This window comes from Cynoglossus semilaevis, chromosome 11 (genome assembly GCF_000523025.1).
Source record: "Cynoglossus semilaevis isolate Cse_v1.0 chromosome 11, Cse_v1.0, whole genome shotgun sequence".
Lineage (NCBI taxonomy): Eukaryota > Metazoa > Chordata > Actinopteri > Pleuronectiformes > Cynoglossidae > Cynoglossus > Cynoglossus semilaevis.
This window is the reverse complement of record NC_024317.1, coordinates 13,519,969-13,531,761: the sequence shown is the minus strand read 5'-3', so window position 1 is coordinate 13,531,761 and position 11,793 is coordinate 13,519,969. Positions and strand designations below refer to the sequence as shown.

The 11,793-nt window shown below is 40.2% G+C and overlaps 3 protein-coding genes across 3 annotated transcripts in view; all 3 read left to right on the top strand.

Annotated features, from left to right (window-relative positions):
• The window catches only part of hp1bp3 (heterochromatin protein 1, binding protein 3), a 6,456-nt gene extending 3,123 nt beyond the window's left edge, over window positions 1-3,333 (top strand). Inside the window, exons 8-13 of the mRNA XM_008320732.3 lie at window positions 1-95; window positions 209-299; window positions 579-738; window positions 1,342-1,453; window positions 1,542-1,715; window positions 1,914-3,333. The exon at window positions 1-95 is cut by the window's left edge and continues 45 nt beyond it. Coding sequence (XP_008318954.1) covers window positions 1-95; window positions 209-299; window positions 579-738; window positions 1,342-1,453; window positions 1,542-1,715; window positions 1,914-2,415 — 1,134 coding nt within the window. The 3' untranslated portion in view covers window positions 2,416-3,333. The remainder of the gene's footprint in view (window positions 96-208; window positions 300-578; window positions 739-1,341; window positions 1,454-1,541; window positions 1,716-1,913) is intronic.
• Window positions 3,334-3,923: 590 nt separating this feature from the next.
• On the top strand, window positions 3,924-10,079 carry sh2d5 (SH2 domain containing 5). The gene is made up of 10 exons (XM_008320731.3): window positions 3,924-4,123; window positions 5,287-5,357; window positions 5,456-5,536; window positions 5,640-5,714; window positions 6,205-6,351; window positions 6,455-6,655; window positions 6,926-7,106; window positions 8,079-8,184; window positions 8,294-8,453; window positions 8,757-10,079. The coding sequence occupies exons 2-10, from the start codon at window positions 5,307-5,309 to the stop codon at window positions 8,961-8,963; spliced, it is 1,209 nt and encodes a 402-aa protein (XP_008318953.1). The 5' UTR covers window positions 3,924-4,123; window positions 5,287-5,306; the 3' UTR covers window positions 8,964-10,079.
• Window positions 10,080-10,216: 137 nt separating this feature from the next.
• Window positions 10,217-11,793, top strand: part of kif17 (kinesin family member 17) — a 10,162-nt gene continuing 8,585 nt past the window's right edge. The window contains exons 1-2 of the mRNA XM_025060086.1: window positions 10,217-11,043; window positions 11,665-11,793. The exon at window positions 11,665-11,793 is cut by the window's right edge and continues 16 nt beyond it. Coding sequence (XP_024915854.1) covers window positions 10,813-11,043; window positions 11,665-11,793 — 360 coding nt within the window. The 5' untranslated portion in view covers window positions 10,217-10,812. The remainder of the gene's footprint in view (window positions 11,044-11,664) is intronic.

The following is an 11,793-nucleotide window of genomic DNA, read 5'->3' as shown; positions in this document are numbered from 1 at the left end:
ATCATCACTCGGCTCTGTGAGCCCAAGGAGGCTTCCTACCTCCTGATTAAGAAGTACCTGGAGAAGCACTTTCCCAGCTTTAACATCGAAAACAGGTACAGGCAGAATGAAAGCATAGCCTTGGGTTTGTCCAATAGATGAAGACTTACCCTATAGTAGATGTAAGGATGTGGATATGTTACTGATTGATGAAGTGGTTCAACCTCAGGCCAGACGTCCTGAAAACGGCTCTGCTGAAGGCAGTAGAACGAGGACAGCTGGAGCAGATCACTGGGAAAGGAGCCTCTGGAACCTTCCAGGTAAAATTCTTCATTTATTTATATTTGTGAAATTGTGCAAAAAAATATGTATATATACATATAAACAGTGGCCCCTGTGCTCAAAAGTAGGCTAAAATCATTGGATCAGAACATATTTACTCCTGCTCCCCAGTCTTTTCTCCAGACAAAAACCCAGATGGCTTGTTTTTATAAATGTATTCCTCAAAAAAAAACTCCAAAAACAAATTCAAAAATAATGATTTCTGTCACCTGCATGTGCCACTGTAATCTGAATGAAATGTTTGTGACTTCCAACAGTTGAAGCGCACTGGCAACCAGGTCCGGCTGAAGGGCAGCAACTTGGAAGAGGCCATCACAGCCGCCATCACAGCCATGAACGAGCCTAAAACCTGCAGCACCACCACTCTGCGGAGATACATCGTAGACTCCAACAAGGATGTTAAGGAGAATGTGTTAGGTGAGATAATAAAAGTACATATTTGACTGGAATATCAAAATGCTCTCATGCATATTAAGTGATCAGTGAAAATATTAGACTTTCCAAAAATATGTATTCTTTTGGTTACTTTTTAACCAATCACGACGAGCTTCCTTTTTTCCTCTGTAACACAACACTTTGTGGTTGTTGGTTGTTTCCTCCCTAAATGAAACCTTAGAGATTCTGTTCTCATTTCATAACAACATTAAATGTACACGTCCGTTGAGTAGCCTGACGGAGCTGACTGTTGGTGTTATCAGTAAAATGTGCTTTAGAGAAGTGGATTATATTCTCTGTAGCATTTCTAATTCAGTCTAATGTAAAAGTGGTTGACAGTTCAGTTTGTCAGTCAGTTCATTCAAAAGCTGAATTAATGCTTTACTATAATAGTTAATTATAATACTATTTCCACCCTATTTTTCATCCGGCATGGTATATTCCTAAGCGACTTGTATATCAAAATATACACTATAATCATCTATGGCCATAAGAGGGCACCGTCTACTCTCATGACAATAAAATAGGGTAGTCAGATTTGGACAAAATGTTTGAGAGTCGTTGCTAATGTGAACATTTCAACAGTGGCTAATCTGAGGAGGACCCTGAAGAAGTGTAAAGTCCTGGGATGGATGGAGCAGATCACAGGTCATGGCTTCACAGGAACCTACCAGCTCTCGTTCCCTTTCTATCCAAGGTATATCAACAACAAATTGAGTGGAAATGTTTTTATAACAACTCATCTTTCTGATTTCACCATTAAAACTGTCTCGTCGTCTCTTCAGCCCTACCATTCTGTATCCAGACAAGTTCAAAGATCTTCAGCCAAAAAATACTCCATCAAGACGCAAGCGGTCAGCTAGTTCATCTGATGAGGAAGAGGAGGAGGAAGAAGAAGAAGAAGAAGAGGAGGTGGAGGAGGAGGAAGAAGAAGAAGAGGAAGTTCGTCCCCAAAAGAGGTGGAGATTATTTTGTACAACAAGTTTAGTTGTAACATGATACAGGTTAATATGACCTGGATAAATGAGAATCTTCTCATGTTGTAGTTTAATGTTCAAATATTTGTAAAAACACAGTAGACCATAAGTGTTAATGTTGACGACCTTTCGTCTAACTTTGACGATGATCTAACTGTTTCCTGTTCTGGTTGAACATAGGAAGTCTGTAAAGAGACCTCCACCCAGGGCTCGCCATCCTCCACCAGCCAAGAAGTCCAGAAGCATTAGTCGACCGAAATCTGGAGGCAGAGGACGTCCCCCTGTGTCCACGAAAGAAGCATCACCAGTCAAAAGACCAGGCAAGAAACAAGCGGCCACAAAGAAGGTGCCCACGCCCCCGTCAAAAGCCAAGACTGCCAAAAAGGTAGCGGCTTCCAGAAAAAAGCCCAAGACCCCGGCCGTTAAGAGGCTGAAACAGGCGTCCAAACCCCCCGTTTCCACAAAGACATCTCCTGAAGAGAAAGAGGTCACAAAGGAGACGACAAAGTCTAAGAAATCCAAGGCTGAAGAGTCGACCCCGAAGGCACCTGCAGCTAAAAAGCCAGCTGCCAAAGGTGCATCCAGGCAGCCTCCGCCAAAAGAGTCTTCTGTCGAGACCGTAAAAAAAGCAGCCAAGAACAGCAAGCAGTCTACTCGTAAGTCGAGGAGAGGGAAGAACTGAGGCGCTGAGAACCTCTCTACAAACTGAGCCACTGCAGCTCAGTGCAGCGATGGATCTCCATCCCTTTCTCTCTCTTTATATTCTTCTTTTGACCTTTTTTAATGGGGCCGTAGTTTTTTATTTGTACTGTAGAGAAGAATGTTATTTCATCCTAACCTTAAGTTAACTGTACAAGGAGAATTCCTGAATTTCCTATTACTCACCATGTGTAGCTCTTAGTGTCGCGGTAAAAGAAAAAAAAAAAACATGACGTGTGAGCAGCTGCCAGCTTGGTGAACAACATACTGTAAACCTATAGTCATGTAATAATTTCAGGTTTTTTATATATGTATCACTTTTTTCATCCACTCTATGTGTTGGCAGCACACATTCCTAATATCACAAAATGTGACATTTAAGTGTTTTAGAAAGTTTAAAAAAAGGTGTTTCTAAGTGAATCACGTGGGATGAAAAATTTCAACTGTTGATCATTTTGTTTGTTTTTTTTTTTTTTAACAAATACGTCACTAGCATCTCCCGTATCATGGACACTTCTCGGCCCCTGCTGTTCTCCATCAAAATCTGAACTTTTTAAGAAATAATTTTATTGATTAGGACCGTGATTGATGACTAGTCATGGTAAGGAAGCTGGAGCCTGCTGATGCCAGGATTGAAAAGTATCAATTATAGGATAATCTTCGTTTTTAAAGAAAATGCTATTGGTTTAATGTATTTTTTTAAATTATGTCTGGAAAAAGTTAATTTACAGAAATTGTTTTTATTTCCTTTAATCTCTAAGTTTAAATTCTTAAGAAATGTGTGTTGTGAATAAGAAACAGGAGGATAGTAGTTCATACTGTATACAAACCCTGCATGCATGCTATCCTTGTGTTGTTGAGCATTTTTCCCAAGTCATTATTAAAATGGCTATATTTGTAACTGCTTCATTTATTGTATTGGGATGGAAAATAACTCTAATGCCAGTTCTGTGTTTGTGTGTATGTATGTATATATATTTACTTATTTATACGCTGAGCAACGTTGTATTGCACACTTTTTCTAAGTACTGCTGTTCTCTGAACACTTTAAACAAGTACAGTATTTTTAGCAGAAGCTGTATTTTTCAATGCAGCAGTTCTAATTTTTTCTATTTAAAAAATTTTTTTTGTAGTGTATTGAATTTAATTCTCAGATTTTTATCTAGCGCTAATCTAGTACCTACCCTTATTAATTTATATTTAATATTATTTTGTATATTAATTTATATAAACAATTGTTGTAATTTTAATATGTATTTAATATATTTATATATGTATACAAAATGACAGTGACATAATGTACCTTGCTGTATGCCTCCATTCGCCTTTAATTGCGCCCCGCCCCCTAGGTTGAAAACCACCGTGGGACAATAATTGCACTCTCGGAATACAGCTGGGTAAGTTGCGAAACCTCAAGGAGGAATGTCGCAACTGAGGAGCGGGGGGGGGGGGGGGGGGGGGGGGGGAGTGATTCACCTCCCAGTCCACTGACTTTCGTACATTGGATGTGATAAGCGCTGACACACACCTCCTTCTCCTCCTACAGCTCCGCCCATGGCAGTGGCAGCACACCTGGGCCACGGAACAGCAGCGGTAAGGTGAAAGAGTACACCGGGTCAGGAGCTTCAGGAAGCGGCGGTGTGAGTGGAGAAGGTGACGGGCCTGTGGTGGACACACTCCGGCTGGGAAAGGTAAGACTGTGTTGGTCTGTTTCCACAGCTTCGTTCGGAGCCTCGAGTGGAACTTCAACCCCGGACTTGGAACTTCTCCTTGGATTGGTTCAGACTCACTGGCGTGTTGAATTATGTTGGTTATTTGGTAACGTGTCAGGACTGATCTGCGCGTAAAACAACGTACCAGACAATCAGCGGGTTTGTTGTCCAGGAGTGACTGCAGTCAACGACAGGACTCACACAACATTCCTGTGGAAATTAAAGACAACTGTTCCCTGATTTTTTTTTTCCTTCCCTCTCGCAGAGTATAGTTTTCATACCACACACCTATCGTACTGTTTTCACCGGTAGATAAAGTGGCAGAGTTTGGCTTTTCGTGGTCCCAGGTCAAACACATCATCCCTCCCCCGCCCCCGCCCCCAATCTACCACCAGCAACACTTTCTCCTGCAAACGTTTTAATCGGCGATATTATGTGATAATTAAGTCATGTCTATTAGAGGCTTTATGGTGAATTAATTGTCATTCATAGCAACCAAAAGAAAATTTGACATTTTGGATCGATGAATAAACATGAACTAAAAACACTATATACCATACAACTATACTGTACTTTTTTTATATATGCGAGATATCTGTCCAGAGTTTCAAATTCAAATATGTTTGGTTGCAGATATACTTGAACAACGTTAATATTTATTTTTAATCCATATTTATTTTTCTTCCTCACTCACAGATTAGTGTACATTCACACTGCAGTTACTTCTGTTATGTTAGTGTTTTCAACATTTTTTGCTCTGGTCCTTTATCATCTGGTTCGCTGTGGTTTATCTACATCAATTGTCTGTACCAGGACAGCCGTAGCTAATGTTACCTCTGGTGTGTTTTACACTAAAGTGATACCGTAGACTACAAGAAAATTCTTTGTTGCACAATTTCAACACAAACAGGAAGTTTTGTTTTAAACAGTTTTTATGGATAATTGGCCTTAAACTTATTGCTTTAAAGCTTAAGGGAATACCCTGATATAATATTTTTGGTAAATATGTAAATATAAGAGTCCTTTCCCTCATAGGATTAATTTCCTAATTTATCATTTCATACATTGTATAGAATTAAATGTTGTCCAAATTATTACAACTGATTTTAAAATATTTGTCCTTCTGTTTCTTCGTTTGTCAGTTTCATTAGAAACAGACAGAATGGGCGAAGCACCGGTGAGTGACGACGGTACGGTGACACGGTCAGCAGAGGTACAGTAACTCTACTTTGGCGTGTCTGTGCCTGCCATGTTTCATTGTGTGTGTTGTGTTTCATGAATAAGTCTCATGTCTGTGTACTGTGTGTACAGTACGTAGGATCTTTTCCCGTGGACGACCAGTGTCTGGATGACCAGATAGAGCAGCTCCACACTGAGCTGAAACTCCTGGTGGTAGGACAGAACAGAACAGAACAGGACTTTTCTGTTACTATGACAACAACTATGACCTGCTGACTGAAATACAGTGACACATTCGATGCTCATCTTTCCTCAGACGTGCAAAAGAAGACGTCCTGTGTCCCTGAAGTTCTCCATTAAAGGAGTGAAAATGTACAATGAGGATGAAACGGTGAGATGCTGAATTCCCACTGATGAAAAAAAACAACACATGAAACTTTTATTTCTCAGTCTAGTCCACTAATATACACAAAAGTCTCTTGTGGTCATTTTGGGAATATTGATTTTTACCCCCCATCAGGTAATTAATCCACAGCTACCCTGTAATTAATCACATTAAACATTGTAATCATTTAACAGTCTTAGTTTTTTTTTCTTACGTACCAATAATAAATGTCCAGGTGGCCTTTATTTTCTATTGTTCTATTGTTGTAATTTTTATTCAGTTTAAAACAAATATACATTATTTTCAGAAGAAATATATCATGAAGCACAAGTGCTATGATTGTATTTTCTACATTGTATTATTTTATTCCTAATTATTCTGAAAATCACAAATGTAGAGATAAAATAATTTAACATTCCTTTTTTATTATTATTAAAGATTATCAAATCTCTACATTGTATTTTTGTTTTTTTTTTTTTTGGTGTCACATTTTCAGACTCTGCTGATGGCTCACGCCCTGCGTAGGGTCTCTCTGTCCACTGCCCGGCCCGTTGATGCCCAGTTTGCCTTTGTCTCTCACAACCCTGGCAACTTTGATGTCCAACTCTACTGCCACGTCTTTAAGGCCAGACACGCCCGAGCAGTGAGTATCGACAAACAGTATGATATTTATATTTTATTTTTAATTGAACATGACATATAAACAATATACAATAACAATATAAAACCCACTGTCTGTCCTTCAGGCCCAGTTCTTGAACCTGCTGCTGTGCCGCTGCTTCCAGCTGTCCTACTTGGAGAAGCATCCAGAGGAGGTGCAGGATGAGTCTGCAGGTTCTGCTCCTCGTCGTAACCCCTCGCTCCTCAACCACGGCTTCCCTCTCAGTGTCAGTGCGCTGGTGTCCTTCAGGAGGGCGCCGTTTCAGGGACTCTTGCCAGGCATCAAGGTTTGAACTGTCTTCTGCCATTGTAGCATAACATTGTCTCTCTGTGGTGGAGGTATAAATAAAATGTTGAACTGGGAGCTCTGACTTCACCATACGTGTCAATGTAAAAGTCAAAGGTCAGATGTTTCCATTTGTTTTTCTGTGTGATGACCTGACTCAGCCTGTCCTTCACCTTAAGGTCAGCTGGGATTCATCATGATGATTTTTTTTTCTGTCCTGTACAGAATTGACTTTCATGTACATGTCCATACCTTCTTCTTTGGTCGTTAGAAAAACCACAAGTCCTCCGACAATCAACGGAGCTTCCTGGACGACGTGTTTCCCACCTCCTCCCCCTCCCTGGTCCGCAAGAAAGCCATCCGCACCAAAGCGCTGACCTCGGGGGCGTACCGCTCCTTTACTTTCACTCCGATCAAACAACGCATTGTTCAGGAGCGACTCAGTGCATCAGGTGGGCCAGCCGTTCACAGAGTGCTGTCGAGAGTCAGGGAGTTGATTAGGTAAAGCAATGCTCTCCGTGTCAGGTGACGGGGTCTCACTGTGTGTCCTGGTGTCGGAAGGTACAGGTTTAGGTTCTCTTAGCTGGGATTTCTCACAGGTTGGGTTTTTGATTTCTTCTGAAGTTCACATAGGTTTTTAATGTCACTTTATTTGTTCTAAATGAATATTTGCACCACTGGTTTAAAACGGACTTTGTCAGGGTTGTGTTCAGTGTCTGTCCACTCCTTGAAGTTTCAACAACTGAAAATGTTGTATAATCTGACAAGGAAATGTGTCTAAATGAGATGTTTAGATTTCACTTGCTTTATCATTAAGCTCTGGTGTAAACACTTGAGTCACTAAACGTATGTTGTCATCTTTAACAACACCAGGGGAAGACAGGGACAGGAAATCAATGAGGCAGTAAAACCTTGTGATGTTGAAGAAACAAAGTTAACCATTAACCACTGACCAGTGATCCAGGTTCAGTCTTAGCTCTACACTTTCTTCTGGAGCTTCTTCTGACTCTGGATCAAACATATACAGTTAGTTAGTTGTTAGTTGTTCGTTGTCCTATCAGTTAACCATACCCACCAGAATGGCATACACCACATAACTGAGCATGCTCACAAAAGAAAAACACCACATCGCCATGATTACCAGTAGCAAACCCTTAGGCTTTCCTGTGAAGAAAAGGTGGGCGGAGCATGCATTGTCTCGTTACCATTTAAAGGCAAAGGCATAGAGATAGGCTGTTCAGAACAGGTGTGAAGAATCCACCTGCGATCTATCCCTCAGTGTTTTTTCAACCCCAGCATGTCACTGACATTTGATTTCTCATCCAGGAACCAACACATTTGAACATCATTAGCAGAATATGTCCCTGTTTAAAAAACCTTTAAGACAGGTTTGTTCTGTGTTGTCTGTAAATGTTGTGGAACAGAAAAGGCAGAAAACAAGCCAACAGGGCGGAGACATCGTGCTCCCAGCCTGGCCGAAACAGAAGAAGCACTGGCTCAAGCGGTGTGGTCCTGGGCTGGTATCGCAGTGTGAGTTGGTCCTAATGGATTTAAGACAACTGTCCACGTGGTTGGACAGTTGTGGCTGTTCTCTGTCACCTACTGTTCTTCTTTAATGACGTATTTCTCTTTTTGGTAGTGATAGCAGCTACTCTCTGCTGGCTGATGATGTTCTGGGTTCATACCTTCTGTGTCCACATCCTAAGAAACCCAAGTGTGGTTCCCTCATCATTCGCTTCAACTCTGGTCTGGTGACACACCTCATAGAAAACACTCGTTCAGGGAAATTCATGCTGGAGGTAAAGTTTTTTGGGGTTTTTTATTAGTAAAAAAAATTGGAAAGTTAACTTAACATTTTGGATCCCATGTTTTGAAACACATAATTGAATGTTATCCTTAAATCTTTAAATTCACAATTGACTTCTGATTTCAAATGGACCCAAATTTGCTGCAGGAGATGCTTCGCAATGATAAAAAATAAAAATAAAATTAATGTAATTTACTTTGGTTTTATTAATTTAAAAGAAAAAATACACTCTGTACTGTCCAAAAGCCATAGTCTTTATTTTTATACTAAACTTTTCTTGCTTTTTATGTTAAAGAAATGCAGGACAGAATTCAACTCAGTGGCAGAGCTGATTGAATACTACACAGAGATCCTGGATGAGCTTCCCTGTCTCCTGAGCTCCGCTCGAGTCAACCACTGTTACGAGTGGGAAGAGAATCCCAGCAAACAACCGTCTGTGAAGCTGCACAAGACTCCCAGCAAGACCAAAACTAAAAGCACCTCCAGAAAGAGATGGTTCTGAACCCTGGACACTGGAACTAGTTGGACTGCCAACCTGTGAGGATGTGAAATAAGCAGCACTTCTACTTTTCTTTTGCACATACTCTACTTTTTTGTCTTCCTTCACATGGTTTGGTTTCATGGGGATGCTTCACAAACTCTAATCCACATAACGACAGTGTTGGCCCATAATGTTACTGTTACATCAAGACCATGCTAACAAGACCAGTACCAGAGTCAGAGACCTTTGTTCAGACAGCATTTAGGACTTAAAGCTTAAACCTCTACTTTAGGACGAACGTCTACACCACCTGTGATGCACACCTTTTCACTCGTGAGGTCATCATCATGTCTCATGTCAACAGTGACACAATGATAGTTTGTGTTACTGTTGACAGTCTGTAATTTGAGCCGACCTCATCTCAGGAAAGGTCTGACATTGGTCTTGTTGGTGCACTTTTGATTTTAACACAAATAATTTAAAAATGTAGTTAAATAAGGCACTTAAAGTCCAAGCTCTGAGTCTTGCAGTTTCACCCTGCACCAGCAGGGATGCAAGGTATAAACATGTTTTAGCAGCTTGTGGACAAAATAAATCTACACCTGAAGAAATATGTTATGATTGGATGCTTTATCCCAATGTTTAAAGCACAACACACTGGAAGCAAAGAATTACTGCGGTTTCCAATCAGATAAACTCTAAACTGTCAAGTCACTCAAAGACCTGAGCTGTCTATTTTAATGTGCCCTTGTCGTCTCCGTGTGAGAGCACTTATCTGTCCAGAGTGTAATATTTTGTGCTCACTGCTTTTGTCTTTCACTCTGTATTTTTTTAAAATATTTTTATATATGCCATAAAAGAGGCAAAAGAGGTTATCACTGTTTTAATGATGTTAAAATTACTGCGTTGTTTTTTGTTTGTTTTTTTAGTGTCGACTTTTTAGACCAGATGCCATTTTTCTCCTGCAGTTTGAAGATAATATACAAATATATTTAATCACATTTTTATTGTTTTTAAATAACAACAATTCTTCTTTACTTTTACTTTTTTCTTTCAAATATATAAAACCCTGTAATTTTTGTGTAACTAAACAGTGGTAAACATGTTTATATTTTAAATATAAGTGTGTTAGTGATGCATATTTGTTTTGACCATTTCTCCCAGCAACTTTGTTAACGTTAACAACGGTGCCTTACAATAATTTAATAATAATTGTAATCATTCAATATTTTTGCTCAGATTAAACCACTCGACTCGTACGTCTTAGCTCCTCAACGGCGAAGGCTATTTTTAATTTTAAAATGTGTATGTCTCGACGGAGCGCCAACATTACGTCACCGATGTGACCAATCATCTCTCGCTTTCCGTAAAGTGCATTTGCATACGCTTCCTTAGAGAAAACAGAAATTACGTGGACATATTGAAACATGAGTAATTAAAAACACTCAGAAAAGTGGGCTAGAGTCATGGTTCCCACTAGATCTAATCCATTATCCACTTTAAAAGGAAAAGGAAGCTTGAACAGTAAATACAGGTGCAACATTTGACCTCACCAACATGGCTGCAGATTTCAACCTGTTGCATCCCTTACTAGTTGTTAGTGGTTGCCAGGCAACTTCAAAACAACATGGGAAGAGGAGCTCAATGGCAGGGGACAGTAACAGAATCTAAGGAGGACAGTCCTGTGGATTTGAGAGTGGATATATTCCACTGTTTTTCTTCCATGTCATCAGCTGTTAGCAGTCAGGAGCCAGAGCTTTTCCACGCACTCCTCTATGTGCTCCCATTAAACATAACCGGACATTTGCATTATTTTCACTCTACCTGTTGCCTGCTCCCAAACCGTCGTCTGTGGGGTGAATGGTAGAAAATGGGGTCAGAGTCTGTGAAGGTAGTGGTCCGATGCCGGCCCCTGAATGAGCGAGAGAAGGACCTGGGCTCCAGGGTTGTGCTGTCCATGGATGTGCAGCGCTGCCAGTGCTTCATAGAAAAACCTAGTGCCGTGGACGAGCCTCCCAAACAGTTCACCTTTGATGGGACCTACTTCACTGACCACACCACAGAGGAGATGTACAATGAGATTGCATATGCCTTGGTTGAGGTATGAACATTTTATTGTTCCGCATGATGGCACCAGCCTGCAGATCTGGTCATTAGGAACGCGGCTCACTGGTCACTGGACACCTTCACGTCATTGTCAGTGGCCTTCATCTAACTGCAGCTGATTACACTCTTCGTTATTTACTGTATGGTCATTTACCACTGTTTTTATTTACTACTGTAAGATTTGTACAGTTGTAATAGATGCACCCAAACTACATTATTTTGAATTAGTCTGAATTTATTTCATGATTCCAACATTGTGAAAAAGGCTTTGTTATCTGACCAGAAGGCCAGGAATTTAAATTCAGCTACATGCTGATGTGTCCATGGGCATATGATTTAAAATTATTGTACAAGAGATTTTTTTTCTACTAAATGTGTCATAAACATGGTGTTGTGTTCAACAGCAGGGACCCTTTAAAAAGATTAGGACACTAGTAGGTTCAGATATGAAGGAGTGAAAATCTGCAGCCCAATATTATTTATTCATTTACTAGTGATGAAATAGAAATCATTGGTCATGAAGAAAACGGTTTATTTCACAGCACCATATATTAATATCTGTTCACTTTTGGGTACAGTTTATTCACCCTTTCTTTTTTTACCTTTTCTTTTGTAGGGTGTCACTGAAGGATACAACGGTACAATATTTGCCTATGGACAAACTGGCAGCGGTAAGTCCTTCACAATGCAGGGAGTGTCTGAGCCTGCATCCCAAAGAGGTGTCATCCCACGTGCATTTGAACAT

Coding starts and splice junctions, on each gene's coding strand:
- sh2d5 (XM_008320731.3), top strand. CDS start 5,307: ATGGGCGAAGCACCGGTGAGTGACGACGGTACGGTGACACGGTCAGCA. Junction 5,537..5,639: donor CTGAGCTGAAACTCCTGGTG/GTAGGACAGAAC, acceptor ATCTTTCCTCAG/ACGTGCAAAAGAAGACGTCC. Junction 6,656..6,925: donor GACTCTTGCCAGGCATCAAG/GTTTGAACTGTC, acceptor TTTGGTCGTTAG/AAAAACCACAAGTCCTCCGA.